The sequence below is a fragment of the Dermacentor albipictus genome, chromosome 1 (genome assembly GCF_038994185.2).
Source record: "Dermacentor albipictus isolate Rhodes 1998 colony chromosome 1, USDA_Dalb.pri_finalv2, whole genome shotgun sequence".
Taxonomy (NCBI): domain Eukaryota; kingdom Metazoa; phylum Arthropoda; class Arachnida; order Ixodida; family Ixodidae; genus Dermacentor; species Dermacentor albipictus.
In genome coordinates this window covers 271,122,529-271,138,935 of record NC_091821.1, presented here as the reverse complement: position 1 = coordinate 271,138,935, position 16,407 = coordinate 271,122,529, and the positions used below count along the sequence as shown (strand labels likewise).

Genomic DNA, 16,407 nt, shown 5'->3' with positions numbered 1-16,407 from the left:
TCTCATGGCATCGCATGACCACATTTTTTGGGAGCCCCTCACCTTTAGCCACTGTCTTGTGCTTGAAGACGACATAAGGCAGGAGCTTGCGTCCATCTGCTATGCATGACAAAATGACGGTAATTCGCGTTTTCTCGCTGCCAGTGGACTGGACATAAACTTGTTTAGAGCCCTTTTCGTGCATGGTGAGGAACGATGGCATGTCCAGATAAACCGGCGTTTGGTCATCATTGCTGATTTGCCCCAGTTGGAAGTTCTTGGACTTGTGCAGCGAAATAACGTGGCACTGGAAAGCCACAAGCAGCTCTTCAAAAGATTTGAGCAGCTTTTGCGAAATCGAAATTCAGCGGCCTAAGGAAAATCCAGCACGGCACATGTAGTGATAAATCCAGTGCTTGCTCGCTTGGAAGGTGGAGCTTGGCAGCCCTTTTTCTCTTGCAAGCTCCTTAGCTTTTGCCGGCATAAGCTGCACGCTCACAGCTAGATGCGTAGCTCGCTGTTGGCGTACAATGTTGGCGTACAAACTCCGTCAGGGCGAGTACGATTTCCGGGAATGTCCCACTCTTCGGGCCACGAAAGCTTCTTCCCGTTCCGCTTCATGCGAAAAGGGCTTCCTTCTGTCGACGCCATCCACGAATGCTTCCCTCGTTGACGCCAAACCTTGATGCTGGCTGCACTGTTGCCGATGTCCTGTGCAGCTAAAATAACCGTTCTCTTGAAAGTAAGCGAGTACTGCTTTCGTGGTCCAGACATCTTGGTCCTTCAATGTGGAATAAAAAAGATGCACTTCACGAAATGTGGTTTGTACGGGTGCTACAAAGGTGCGCACTCAACAATAAAGAAACGATGCTGTAGTCACGCAGCAATAACGAAACCAAGCTGTAGCCATGCAGCAATAAGGAAGCCAAGCCATAGCCATGCAGTAATAACGAAGTCAAGCCATAGCCATGCAGCAATAACGAAACCAAAACTTCTAGCCCAAATTCTCACTGAAATTTTTGTTCGGGTCAGCATATAGTACAAGGCAAAAATTTGGGATGCTAATAATAGGAAAAAAACCTCGTATTATACATGGGTTTTTACGGTACTGCCTTCAGAATCAATATCTTGGTTTGACAGTATCGGCGAAAACAGTGCTGTTTTTCAAATTTGTTGGCAATAACTATTTACGCCGGCGCGAGAAGTGTTTGTGAATTTGTTAGGAGAAGCACACTTGTAGGGGCGCGGCGCGGCGCAGTGTTCGATATATCAAATGTTGCGGTGAACGGGAGTTTTATGTACACATAAGAGATCGGTATAGTGTTGCATGGGATTTTTAGGAGAATTTACAAATATAGACAATAATTCGATATATCCAAGTTTGATACATCTGGAATTGACTGTAATCAGCTAAATACTGTAATCATTCATTGTGAGGTACTGTTTTAGCTTGAAAACGTTCCCAGGGCAGGCCATAAATAATCATTTACAATGGCAGATGAGTGTATGACACTTTCCCTGTCACCTAAGTGCCACCAAGACAGATGCAGACGCGATTGAGGTCACCACTAGGGTCAAGCATGTGCATACTGACCAGTGAAGTTTGATTTACCTGGTGAAGGTCAATTTTAGAATCAAGATAATGCAAGCTTGGTCCTATAGAAATGTATGGCCACTGGCCGGGACCTTCAGTCGGAATAGAATTAAATGAAAAATTGAATTAGACAGAGTCGACTTAAATAAAGTATACTGGACATCATTACTTACATTCATAAGTTTTACTGCACCAACCTTTTGACAGACACTATAGTCGGATGAATGCTTAGAGGTACTGACCACTACAGTTGCAAATCTATTGACTTCCTGTGAAGCAGTACCTGAGATGTAGAGATAGTGTCCATCTGTCGTTCGCCACGCTCATTTATCGTTGGCTTAACGAGGGAGTAGAAGATGACACGGCCAATGCTGAGGTTGAGACCCATACCGATGGCATCGGTTGCCACAAGCACCTTGCATGGATGATCAGGGTCATTGAATTTTTGCGCCTGGGCCAGCTTGGTGCCAGGTGGCAGTCCCCCGTAGATGACGGCGCACTCCAGGCCCTGCCGTTCAATTTGTAGGCTCACTTGGTAGATGTCACTCTTGTTGAAACACACAACACAGTCACCTGGTTGTATCTTTTCTAAGCTTTCTGCAACAACAAAGAGGAAACATTGTGAAGTCTCATGCTACACACTCTAACTTGGACAGTGATAGCTAGAGAAAATAACTAGTGCATACACTTTGTGAACTATGCCGCATTCATTAGAGAAGTCATTGTGATCTACAGGCAAAGTGCTCAGTACTCTAGAGAAGGGTAACAACTGTAGTGCAGCCACCTACAAGCTGTACAATTTTCTAACTTAATGTACTGCTATAACTTCAACTTTAGAGAAATTAGTAGCACTTGTATAGTAAGCACTTATTGAGTTTTACATCTCAAAGCTACAACTGGGCTACTGACGAGTAATAATGCACACCTCCACATTAAAGAGGCCTTGCAAAACTTTTGAACATGTAATATGTTCAGTCACCAGACAATGCTATCCTGAAGATACTCGTCAAAGATTACTCCTGTATAGGGAGCATTACGCCTATAACTTCACTCAAGAGACTACCTGCTGGCTCCTGTAGCTTTCTTAATTTTCCACCACTTCGTGCACATATTCCTATGCACTTATAAACACAATGGCCAGCAACCAGATAACACATAACTACATAAGTTTGGCTTCTGTTAAGTTGTACTTGGTGGGACCAAGAGAACTGATCAAGCTACCTGACAGGCAGAACTTTAAAAAAATAAAAATAAAAGAGAGAACAAGCATCTGAACACACAGGTACTTCATTCAACAGTACTTACCCGATTTTAATGCAGTCTGAATTTACCGCACACCCAGCTTTTATGGGTTCATACAGTTAAACCTCAATATAACAAACTTCAATATAACGAAATTCTCGATATAATGAAGTCCTTAAATTTTCATATCCTCTTGTCCATAGACCATCATGTATTTAGAAGCTCAATTAAAAAAAATTATGGGGTTTTTTGTGCCGAAACCACTTTCTGATTATGAAGCACGCCGAAGTGAAGGACTCCGGTAATTCTGACCACCGGGGGTTCTTTAACGTGCACCTAAATCTAAGTACACGGGTGTTTTCGCATTTCGCCTCCATCGAAATGCGGCCGCCACGGCCGGGATTCGATCTCGCGACCTTGTGCTAAGCTGGAAGCTCAATATAACGAAGTGTGTTTGTATGCGATTTCAATATAACAAAATTTCGCTTCCGCAGCAAAGGAATGTCAAGACAATAAATGGAAACTTCTGCAGACGCAGATGGTCAAATTATTGAATTACAAGCGGCTGCTTGCAAATGCACCTCTCAAATCGCATGTGGCGCAACAAGAACGACCGCCGAAGTGGAGACGCATCATGTTCCGTATCAAGTCCAAGTGCGATAAGATCCTATCCACCCCACGTACTTTGTGCTTGAGATGCAAGTCAAAGTGTGAAAGGGTGAAAAAGAAAGATGGTGGCTTCACGAGTGCCACCATCCCTCACTCTAAAAACAGTTGCACCCTTTGGAGTGTATATTTGCCACAGAACAATAATCGTCATCTGGCTTGCCCGCATTTCCTTTCTTTAACGCTGCGAGCCTGGTACTTCCAAGTTAGGAAAAGCATGTGCGTTATCAGCATGACAGAGAATTCCCGACAGGAAAGTAACGAGTGCGGCGTTTTCAAGAAAGGAAACGCAAGCAAGACAGATGACGATTATCGTTCCGCGGCAAATGTACACCCCAAAGGGTGCAACTGTTTTTAGAGTGCTGCGCGAGCAAAGGGAAGAGGGGAGCTAGCATGCGCGAGGGGTGGGGAAGGGGGGTTAAGCTGCGGCGTGTCGCAAATTCTGACGCCCGTCTCGGCCGTGGCTGCACATGGCTGTAAACGCGGCTGAGTGCATTCACAGCCACACACCCTGCTTTAGAGGTAATTTACCATATGTGTAAAGAGTGGGCGCACCGAGACGGCGTAGCATCCTGCAAGCCACCTTCCCACGTGTTTAGTGTTGGCGGTTGCGTATTCTCAAGTTTCGGTGACCCGTTGGAGTGAGACGCAGACGAAGCATTCGCTCCCCGCTGCCGGTGCTTTTCATGATAGCGTTGTCCCAGTGCAGGCAATGCTATCAGTCGCGGGGGCAGAGTACACGCAAAAGTGTGGCTGGCTTCGCTTAATTTTACTGCCATGTGAAGATATCGTCGGCATGGCATGAAACCGTATCATTCATCGCAGACTCACAACTTCCTAAAATGAATTGTTTTCCCATTGAAATTTCCTTTCTTCTATTGCACGATAATTTGGAAAATTCTGCGGCCCCTATCCGTGTAAGAAAAATAGATTGGCGACTGCGCTTATTTGCATAAAAGGTCGAATTCCCCCCCCCCCCCCCCCCCCAATACAAAATTTCAATACAACAAACCAAATTGCCAATTTTACCTACTTCGTTATATCGAGGTTTAATTGTTAAGAAAACAATGACCACCCAAATCTAATGCACATCTTATATCTTATAATGCAAAATGTGTACCATGCCTTCAATTCTGGCAATCAGAAATAGGATGAATAGTACACGGTTTATGTTTAGAGAATGGAAATTTATTTACACTAAATATCTGTCATCACCAATCTCGCACAGCTTTTTATTGTATCGCCCTCCCTGAGGTCCATCATATTTGATATTATGCATTTCACTCTGCTACATTCACAAACGAGTTGGTGCCCCATGTCTATGATAACTACTTGGTCAGTTCACGTGACGCATATAAATCTATGAAGTGCCGGAAACACACAACACAACTCTGTTGCCACTAGCTTAGCATGTAAAATAACTAAGCTTCTCAGCGAGATTGAGTAAGTGAAGTTTGAAAGTGGAATGTCGTCATTACTATCCTATGCGAAAGCTTGTTCTGTCGCTGTCTTGTGATGACAATGGCGATGATGGTGGCTCTGACAGTAAATTGGGGCGAACTCCACAAACATGGTTTTGGTTACATATCTGATTTGACGCACAGGTAATGCTCAGACCAATTTTCTCAGAAAAAGATTAGTGTTAAAACTGCCTAAATATGGTAACCATTCATTGCGATCTGCCCTTATAGCTTCAAAATGTGCAGAAGGCAGTTTCAAAATAAGCATTTTTGGCAGGACACAACTTCGAAGCCTTCACTGTCCCTTAGCGCCACTATAGTGGCTAGAATATACCACTAGTGTGCTGAGCGCTGGCACCGCAGTGGCATCAGGTGCCGGCTGCCAGCGGTCGTACGGCCTCATACTTTAGTACACTGAACGGATATTCTTCTCACTGCACAGTTAAGAACTGCGTGGCCTTGCGCAAAGTGTGGCTTCAGTTCGCATTTCTTCATATAATTACGTGATTATTCAATAAAAATAATAATCTACGTTTTCTTTACATCAGCGAATGATTGTACATTTTGTTGACATGCTACTGTGGGTGGCCTCCCGAAGGCATTTCTTATGGGGACTGCGCCAACTGTGCGATCTAGGCCATTCCTGGCAGCGCCTGGAGACCACGCGATTGCAAAACCAAACGGGGGAAAAGAAAAAGAACATCCAACAAACTAGACCCCCCCCCCCCCCCTAGTGTGCAGTAAACGCCATCATCATCAGCAGCAGCAGCCTATTTTATGTCCACTGCAGGACGAAGGCCTCTCCCTGCAATCTCCAATTATCCCTGTCCTGCGCCAACCGATTTCAAGTAGCTCCTGCGAATTTCTTAATTTCATCACCCCACCTAGTCTTCTGCCGTCCTCGACTGCGTTTGCCTTCTCTTGGTACCCATTCTGTAACCCTAACTGTCCAACGGTTATCTAACCGGCGCATTACATGACCTGCCCAGCTCCATTTTTTTTCTCTTGATGTCAATTAGAACATTGTCTATACCCGTTTGCTCTTTAATCCAAACCACTCTCTTTCTGTCTCTTAACATTATGCCTAGCAATCTTCGTTCCATCGCTATTTGCGCAGTCCTTGACTTGTTCTCAAGCTTCTTTGTCAGTCTCCAAGTTTCTGTCCCATATATTAGTACTGGTAGAATGTACCTTTCTTTTAATCTTCCAGTCAGGATTTGATAATGTCTGCCATATATGCTCCAACCCATTTTTACTCTTCTGTAAGTTTCCATGTCATGATCAGGGTCCCCTGTGAGTAATTGACCTAAGTAAACATATTCCTTCACAGACTCTAGAAGCTGACTGGTGATCCTGAACTCTTGTTCCCTTGCGAGGCTACTCATCATTATCCTTGTTTTCTGCATATTAATCTTCAGCCCCTCTCTTACACTGTTTCTGCTAAGATCCTCAATCATTTGTTGTAACTCGACTCCAGTGTTGCTGAACAGGACAATGTCATGTGAACAGGACACGCTGAACAGGACACTGTCATGTCTTGCAAGGCCCTTCTAACTTCATCGCTAGTTATAGAAAGAGCCTCTGTAACCTGTTCATTACTACTTCGAATGTAGGTATCGTGGCTGCTTTAGGTATTGTACAGGTCAGTATAGAATTCTTCCGCTGCTTTTACTATATCTTTGAAATTGCTGATGATATTACCCTGCTTATCTTTCAGTGCATACATCTTGGCTTGTCCTATGTCAAGTTTGCTTCTCACTGATTTCACGCTGCATCCATATTTTACTGCTTCCTCAGTCTTTCTCACGTTATAATTATGAATATCCCTTATTTTCTCCTTGTTGATCAGTTTTGACAATTCCGCAAATTCTATCTGATCTCTTCAGTTGGACACTTTCATTCTTTGTTGTTTCTTTATTAGGTCCTTCGTTGCTTGGGAGAGTATGCCTACTGGTTGCCTTGGTGCGTTTCCTCCCACTTCAGTTGCTGCTTCTGAGGCCAGCCTAGTTACAGTTTCAATTCATTACCTCTATGTCATCTTCATCTTGCTGTTCTAAGGCTGCGTATTTGTTTGCAAGTACCAGCCTGAATTTGTTTGCTTTTACCCTTACTGCATCTAGGTTGGCCTGTTTCTTTTTGACCAATTTTATAGTGCATGAGAGGAAGGTTCACACACTCAACACGCTGAGCATTTATGCTCTCTCATGTGCCTGCCTAGCCTCCACAGGCTCTTGCAAAGCTTCGGAGCCCTACATAATGGCAGAATTTTCTTAATTATTCTGTTTATGCTAAGTAACGCATCAACACACTCGGCCATAACAGTTCTGCGCACCAGTTCCCACAATGCAGCCACATGGCAACGTTGGCAAGCAACAAAAAACAAGAAAGCATGGCTCCGCTTCTAGAAAAAAAAAAAGGATAGGCTGGATATTTGAAACGTGCAAGGCTGTTAAGGCACTCTTTAAAGATCACACTGCGGCCCTCGAGTCTGCCATCTATAGTATCCCAGATATGACTTTCAGATGTCACCAGTTAACTGCTTTCACCCCACAGGTTTGCATACAGTTGATTTTTCCTTAAAGTCAAGTCAAAGGCAATTACAACTCACAAGGTACATTCTAAACACATACACTTAACAAATACTTACCAAGTGCTCTGTTTTCAATTGTTAGCTGTGTCAAGCGTTTGTACTTCCGAACCTACAAAGAGAGAGCATAATAAATTGTTTTGATTGATTTGTGGGAATTTAACGCCCCACGGCAATGCTGAGGCTATGAGGTATGCCGTATTTGTGGGGGGGGTCTCTGGATCATTTTTAACCTGCGGTTTTTTATATGCCCCTATCACAATGCAGCTGGGCACTGAACCCACAACCTCGTGCTCAGCAGCAGAAAGCCATAGCCACTGAGTCACCGCAGCAGATGCATATGGTATAATAAATAAAATACAGAACATAACCCAACTCAGAAACACATCACAATGACGTGGTAGGTCTTTATCATTATTCTACAAGTTTAACACCTTCAGCAATAAAAAGATAGGTCCCTTTAACTGCCGGCAAGATTCTTGTACATTAAGAATGCTGAATGTAGCATAATTTATTCATTCCCACTGTGAAAGCCAAACAAAATCAGCAAAATGCCTATAAAAAATAGTGTAATGCTATGCTCAGGCCCATTCTGTTTTACATTTCGAAACAGGCTCTACAGATCCTGGTAAATAAACTTTGCTAGTCGCTTGACAATGCTGTCACAAACACTAGCAGAAAATATTCTTGCGCATGCAGGAGGGTGTCTTCAATTTTTCTGGAAAGACTGCCTGCCTTCTACTACAATTGTTCAAAAACCCTATCACTTCTGTGCTATGTATAAAAGTATAATACTATACAACTGACTGACCAGTGTTTAATTACTTTAAGATGTCATTTAGAACTTATGAGTGCCTCCAGCAAGAGCGAAGACCTAAATTGTTCTCAGAAATGGTATTCAGCCAAACTTCACTTTATCAGAATTAACAGGGAACGTCAGAACAACTGTTATATACGAAACGGCTAATATGTCATTTAAAGGGGAGCGTGGCAATGAAAATATTTTTATGCGAAGCATATTAACGTAGGTTTCAGGCCTTCGCGCGACGCCCGGCGGTGGCCACCATTGACCCTGAAGTGGGGTCACGTGACATGACGTCACGTGATGACGTCACACAGGCTGCAGATGGGGCCTCATATCGCGCCGTCGGTCGCCTCCCGGCAGTGGCCACCATTGACCTTCAAGTGACCTTCAAGTAGGTCACGTGACATGACGTCACGTGATGACGTCACACCGGCTGCAGATGGGGCCTCATATCACGCCGTTGGTCGCCTCCCGGCGGTGGCCACCATTGACCCTGAAGTGAGATCACATGATGTGACGTCACGTGATGATGTCACACCGGCTGCAGATGGGGTCTCATATCGCGCCGTCGGACGTCGCCCGGCGGAGGCCTCCACGCTTCGGTTCACGCCGTCGCGCGCGACGCGGCGGCGGCGCCACCATCGCTGCATCACGTGATATGTGACGTCACGCCAGGGATGAAGCGGTGCGCGCCCGTCGTCGCGTCAGTCTCTGTGCCCGCAACCGCGCCAGCGTCTTTGCGCCGGGCGTGTATGCAGTCAAGATGCCTCCAAACGCTAAGGATACGCTAAGGTTAAGCCCAGTGGATGCGAAGCATCCACTGGCCTTAACCTTTTTTGTATTTATGGAAATATATTGATTAAATTTGGCATGCAGGTGTGATTTGTTATGCTGATATCATAACTGAAATCAGTTTTGTGCTATCTACAGTAGTTCTTGAGTTCCAACACTTGACAGCCTCTAATGGTCATCCACAAATTAATTAATTACAGATAAGTTCACAAAAATTTTCACATCAGCATGTTCACAAAGGCCCATTCTGTGCAATAAAGCTAACTTTTTATTTTTTAAATGCCGAAAAGAGCATAATTTTTTAAAACTTTCCTATGCATATTGTCTTACAAACGGCTCTTGCAAAAAGCCCATTATAAATTTTTTTTAATGAAGTGCATATAAAAATAGACTGCTTTATTGAGCTCATCAATGTTTTAGGATCTAAGTGCAAAAGACAATGATTTTGTGTTCATTCATTTTCAAATAGCACTGGGATGACTGAAAGCAACAGCAAAAAAAAAAATGAAAGCAGCGAAAACAGAGCTCTATGTTTGATTTGTTGCAAACATATAAATCTTCCCTTTGAGCACCTAAAGCCCGCCTGGAATGTAGTCCTTTGCTTGTGAGGACAAGCTTTCTTTACATATTGATGTAGTTTTTCACTTCCTTGCAGCCGCTTCATGCACCTTAGTTGCCTTTTTGATGTGTCGTGCATCCATGCGTCATGCAGAGGTACATGACAATGCATTCAAAATGTCCACTCTTGTCTCCTCATTGCACCTCTTCATTAGTGAGAGTTGGAGCTGAAATCCGCAGCTGAATATCTGATGCGAAAACTCCTGCTGTCGGCGATATCATGTTGCCATCACGACCACACACGGACGCGTCGTCACCAGAGCCCATGGTCACGTTGTCACTACAGCCCACGGTCACGTTGTCAGCACCGCACGTGGACGCACTTTCTTGATCACCCATGTGCGGCAGTCGTGCTTTGTTCACAAGGTCGGCGGCATCCACTTCTACGAGTAGCTTTCTTTCCCTGTTCCACGCCTTTTGTGGTCTTACATACACATGGGCCATTCGGAACTTGTTTCTTTTTGGGCTCATCACAGAACATGCGCGTTAAGCTGCCACGATCGTCAATCACATTGATCAGAACATGCAGCTCACTGCTATGCAAATGTGCGCGGGAGTGGTTCGTCAACAATTCAAATTTACAACAACCAATACGAGTGCGGCTTGTGCACCATGTGACTACGGCGCCCAATCGCAACGCCACTTTTGCCTTTTTTTCGCTCGCGTTTGCTGGTTAATTTTTCGGTGGAGAAACACATAGCTCTGGCTATCTTGCGCTCCGATTTCTCCTCTTTACGATGATACCAAGATGGCAGTGCTGCGTCAACGGGTAGCCGAGCAATCCACGGAATGACAGTGCCTTCCGAAGCCCAATTTTTTCGCAATTTTTGATATCAGCACTCTAGGAAAGTGCTGTTTTCTTGATTTCTACCATGTATTTTGTCATAATATTTCACCACGTGGTAAATAAAGGTGCATGGATAGTGAAAAAAAATAAAGTGGAAAATACAAAATTTTGACAATTTGACCACTTCAATTACCACCTCCCTACTTAATGAAATGTTACAGTCAATCTTCTTTATAATGAACTTTAATATAACAATATTCTCGATATAACAAAGTACTTAACTGTTCATAACTTCTTGTTCATAAAACACCATGTATTTATTATATACAATTTGAATGTAACGGAATTTCACTGCTGCTACGAAAGAATACCGTTACAAATATGGAAACTTCTGCGGACACAGATGGTCAAATGTTTGAATTACAAGCTGACGCTTTCAAACTGCACACCATGCGACCAAGAGCGACCAGCAGTGTCACGTTCAATATAAAGTCCAAGTGCAAGAAGATCCTATTGGGTCCTATGCGCTGTATGTTTTGGGTGCGAGTGAAAGCGTGCGAGGATGAGCCGGGAAGGATGGTGGCTTGATGAGCGCAGTCTTCCAGCGTGAGCAATGGCAAAGGGAGGAGGCGAGTGAGCTTGTGGCAACACGAACAAGTGAGAGGAGGGTGGGGGGTGGCAGGTTGGTGTGCACCTCATTTTTCAGCGCTGTACAAATACGCAGCCTGCGCACCTTGTTTTAGAGGTAATCTGCCACTCGTGCAATTAGTGGGCATGCTGAGGTGGCATAGCATCATGTGCGCCATCTTCCTGCGCATTTAGTACTGGAGGTTGCGCAATCTCGAGTTTTCGAGATGTGTTGAAGCGAGAGGCAGACAAAGCATTCACTCATCACTGCCGGCGATTTCGATGACAGTGTCGTCCCACTGCGGGCGACACTGTCACAGACGTGAAAGCATGGCTGGCTTCACCTAATTCATACCATCGATGTGCAGATATCGTCAACCCGGCATGAAACCGTAAAATGAATCCTTTTATCATTAAAATTTACTGGTTTGATTTCACAATTACTCGCAAAATTTTGCAGCCCCTTCTATGTAAGACAAATCGATTGTCAACTGTACTTATTTGCATAAAAGGTTGAATTTCAACTATGAAATTTCGATATAGCGAAGCAAATTGCCAATTTTGTCAACTTTGTTATATAGAGGTTTAGCTGCATAACGAAGTCTCAGATGTAACAAAGTATTGGTCATGCTTTAAGCATTTTATTGGTAATCACGAAATCAAAAATGCGGAATCTGACATGGCATCGTTTATATCTAAGCAAATTTTTGTATGCACATGCACTAAAATATATATTCTGGTAGCAAAAATGTGAAATACAGTCACTGCCTAATCCTTCAGAGGCACAATTTTTTGGACCTGTACGATCCCTGTGGCACTGCCACGTACCCCTAGCACCAATATATACGCCATGCGCAAAACGCCAACAATGCCGCCTGTTGCCAAGGCTGCGAAGCATAGACGGGCTCGGGTGGGCACTGCACCCGTCAGCGCTATGCGTGCTGTCATGTTTGCGTTCTTGATCGTGATTTAACATTCTGTAAGCCTTCAGGGATATCTTGAAACAACTGTTGCATAGTTGGGTGCTTTAACACGTACAAGAAACTCCCCAGGCACACACTTAGTTTCCGGTGTTGCTTATGGAGCAAGAGCGACGGCGGCAGTGGATCGTGGCTGCTCAAAGGAGAAGATAAGCAATCACTCTTTGTTTACTGCAGTTTTAGAGCGATTACATTTAGTTGTTTTTTTTTTTTTGTGATGTCACCGCGCCTTTAGTGAACGCTACGGTGTTTAAACTTATACTATTATATTAAGGGTTTCTAAGTGCCAAAACCACGATCTGATTATGAAGTATGCTGTAGTGGGGGACTCCGGAAATTTGAGCTACCTGGGGTTCTTTAATGTGCATCTAAATTTAAGTACACGGTTGTTTTCGCATTTCTCCCCAATCAAAATGCAGCCGCCATGACCGGGATTCGATACCGCGACCTCGTGCTTAGCAGCCCAACACCATAGCCACTAAGCAACCATGGTGGGTCGTTTAAGCTTGGTCGTCTCGTCTACAGTCCCAAAGATACAATAAACATTAGGTTGTTGTTACTGATGAGACGTGAAAGAAAAATTAGAAAAGCTAAGCAAGAGAATGCGGAGTGAAGCTGTGAAGCGCTCATTGCGTTTAGACGCTTTGAACAAAGGGCTCCGTGTTAAGTATCAGGTAACGGCGCCTTCACAAAAGCATCATGCAATCACCCATGCACTGCACAGAATCAGCTGTTACTCTACCTATCGATGGCACTGGAATTCGACCAGCGGCGTAGAACGTTCGGTCTAGGCTCGCCTCAGCTATCTGCATGTTGTCTGTACAACCTGGCATCTGTGAGCATTAAAGGCTTACGACAGGGCATTCAAGCTCATTTTGAATGCCTCTTAATATCACTTTGCGGTAGTGGGAAATGCCTGAACTTCGAAGCCTTGATGTCTGCAACTAGTGCATACTCACTTTACCCCAGCTATGTCATGCGCTGTGGTCAATTCGGAAAATTTCATGTTTCTTTTTCTTTTCCTGCTTTCCTTTCTTGTTAGTGGTGCTACAGAGTGCTTGCTCTCTTTTTCTTCTTTTGCATGAAATGGGTCAATATATGTTCATGTTGCTTCACTGTATTTGTCTCTGCATTGAAAATTATTTCAATTTAGCACGTGGTTTAGTAGTAAAAATGGTGGTGACACTAGAAAATAAGATAAAATATAAAAGCGATGTGCTCGTGGCTAACCAGGGAGGCAAATTTTCAGCTACGGCGTCTTCTGATATCTTACTCGCACGCTCCTGTGAAATCATCAAAACGCTCTGCTTGTTTAACGATAGAACACGTGAAATCCATGCTGTGCAGACAGCAGTAAGATGCAAGTATAAAAACAATCAACCCTTTTATTGCTGGAGTCATATATGCACTATCTTTCTCAAGCTCACTGTGCTGGTTTGTACGCTTTACCATCGCTGGCTTCTCACGTGGCTGCACCTGTACGAACCATATACAGGCACAATGGTGCTCCCTCAACCTACAACAAAAATACACGGCATGTAAAACAAGCAAGTGTGTGCATAAAGAACTTTGGTTCACGGGCCAACAAATGAAGCCATTAGCTGCCGGGGCGGTATAATGAAAGCGGCATACTGGCGATGAGCTCCACTTCGTAGGCAAGCTTGTTGATGCTCATCTAATCTGCGGCAAACACTTGGCGCGTAAAGAGACAATGTTGTCCCAGACAGCCGCGAAGTCTGACACATGTCCACTATTGTATGGTGCAATTTCCTTGCGCACACTGACACCAGTAGCGTGGAAAGTTGGGCTAGTTGGTGAGTGATCATAGTACCTTGCTGGTGAAGCAGCGCACAAACACGGACACAGTGAAGACAAGCAGGAATAGACGACACTATTCCTGCTTGTCTTCACTGTGTCCGTGTTTGTGCGCTGCTTCACCAGCAAGGTACTATGAACACTGACACCGCAGAAGCAACTATCAGGGATGCACACAAGCGGCAAATCGCACGCACACACTTCAGTCATGCCTGCAGTGGAAGCCGGCATCTCTGACACGAGGCCCACCTGCGGTTTCAACGGCTGCCGCTACGTGGCTTTCAGTGGCACCCCTATAGGCGCTGCACATCGCGTATAATGGCAATAACCAAAATTTTGCACACCGCACAGTGTTTCGGCATGAACCGTGCATACGATGCCGCAAACACGGCAGCCATTAGCAATGTTGCTGCCATGTCAACCTGGCACGAAACTGCAACTTTGCTTGCCGACTCCTGAGAAGCAGCACTGGTTAGGCCTAGCGGCTTAAGTAGTGTGGCTGCTGGAGTGGCTGGTGTCAAGCTGCCACTAATACATCAAGGTGCTGCCAATATCAAGCTCGCTGCCAAAATGTTCACATTCGTAGACCTAATTAGCTATCGAGAGTGAGATCAGACGCATGGACTGATGTGGTTGCGGAGTACAGTTCCTCGTGCAATCCCTCCATGTCCGAAAAGTCTGCTGGTGGCGTGAACATTTTGGCCAGTCACTTGACTTGGTTGGACTGCAGTAGCCACAGTCAGCAAGCCAACGTGCCGATCTCCCGTGCAATAACGCCAACCGCACAGTTGCATATTTGAAGTGGTGTAGAGCATATGTAATTTATTGTTGTTCCCATGCCTTGTATCAGCACGGCAAGATGTCTAAGCCTTATCAAAATCTGCAGGAGGCACTTTGATGGCACGTTGGAGGCACAACGCCTGCATTTCTTTCGCATAGTGGCTGCAATTTTGTATCGATGCATTTCCAATGCTGTTCTTTTTTGCACTTCATCAGTGGTCAGAGCAACACTCCACTGCATTTTCAATGGGATCAACCAGCCTTTAACACAGTGGATGATAAAAAATATCATAGAATTAAGCGGAAGGCATTACTACAAATCTGCGACCTTGAGTGTTTTTTTTCCTCCCCGTCAATATCTGTGTGTATGCTTATAGCAAACATAGGATATAATGAAGGTATTTTCGTGTTCCATGCAACTTCGTTATAATGAGGTTCCACTGTATATACAGAAAAGCTAAAGTGACACTTAATGACCACCACAAAAAGATACAAAAGGCAGACGCAAAACACCTTTTTAGTACTGCATGTAGAACTGAAATAGGTGTAGTCTTTGAGTGAAATAGTTAATGAATGGTGGCTGCTTCAGTTTTTCACCCCTCATCCTCATACGAAAACCCTCTTTCTTGTGACAGACAGTCACATCCTCAAAGTCTGGCTTCCAGTCACCGTCTTGGCAGCTGCACTGGCAAGAGTAGCTGCGATATCCCTATAAAAGCATTTTCATATTATTCATCGTATGTAAGGCATTTGTCCTTTTAAAAATAAGCTCTGCTTAAAATCTATCCTTCTCTGTTCCTTTTCTCTGTGTCCTACCTGTTGCGCAATTTGTAGTAATCAACATTTATTGAGACTTTGAAGAGTCTAAGCAGTTCATCTTCATTGAAACCATTATTTTTGTCCTCATTATCACTAGTCCTCTCTCTTCCTCTTTTTCACTCCCATCGTCATTTTAAAATATTGAGTAGCTGGTCAGAACGTCCAATTGAAGCCAGTCTCTCAGCTTTTCTATCATAATAAAATGTCTCTCTCTGCACCTAGTTGGGAACATGCACCAAGGCGCGCCCAGCCACAGCGGTTACCTCCAGGTCTTCTCCAAGTGAGGCCAGCAGGTTGCGCACAAGCCCTACAGCAGCTGCTTCACCACACAGGTGAAGCTCCTTGGCTGCCAGCCCCAGGAGAGCACGAGTCCAGGCCCATCCTCGCTGGGGGTCACGCATCATCTGGATCTCATCAATCACAGCCACATCATCTGCAAGAAACCAGCGTAATCCTCATTTTTCAAAACACTTCTGCTCATAGTGGCTCTGGGAAGTGTTGCAAAAACACTTTAAAATTTACTGCCCGCTCTATGTGTGAAGGACCACATTCATTGCATCTTGTTAGGTTCTTTTCCTTCAATTCCATTCTTTCCTGATCATGCGAAATGCCAGGTCACCAATACTGGCGCGAAAGGCAGCACTGCAGTGCATGAGCCAATAAAAACATGCAAAATGAGTGAAAAAGGAATGAATATAAAATATGCCCCTTATAAGAGACAGACTTTTAGCTTGTCTGCAAAATTTTTTACAGTTATGGAATACTCATACACCAGAGCAGCTGGCAGCAGCAGTACTAGTAATGACATCGTGCAATGTTTTGCTCAACCATGTGTTAGATACTTATCATACTGCAT

The 16,407-nt window shown here is 44.4% G+C and overlaps 1 protein-coding gene across 1 annotated transcript in view; it reads right to left on the bottom strand.

The window, feature by feature from the left end:
* Positions 1–16,407, bottom strand: part of Suv3 (Suv3 helicase) — a 47,305-nt gene that overhangs the window by 22,713 nt on the left and 8,185 nt on the right. The window contains exons 7-9 of the mRNA XM_065449768.2: positions 15,815–15,984; positions 7,589–7,640; positions 1,857–2,170 (exon numbers count right to left, since the gene is read on the bottom strand). Of these exons, the coding sequence (XP_065305840.1) occupies positions 1,857–2,170; positions 7,589–7,640; positions 15,815–15,984 (536 nt within the window). The remainder of the gene's footprint in view (positions 1–1,856; positions 2,171–7,588; positions 7,641–15,814; positions 15,985–16,407) is intronic.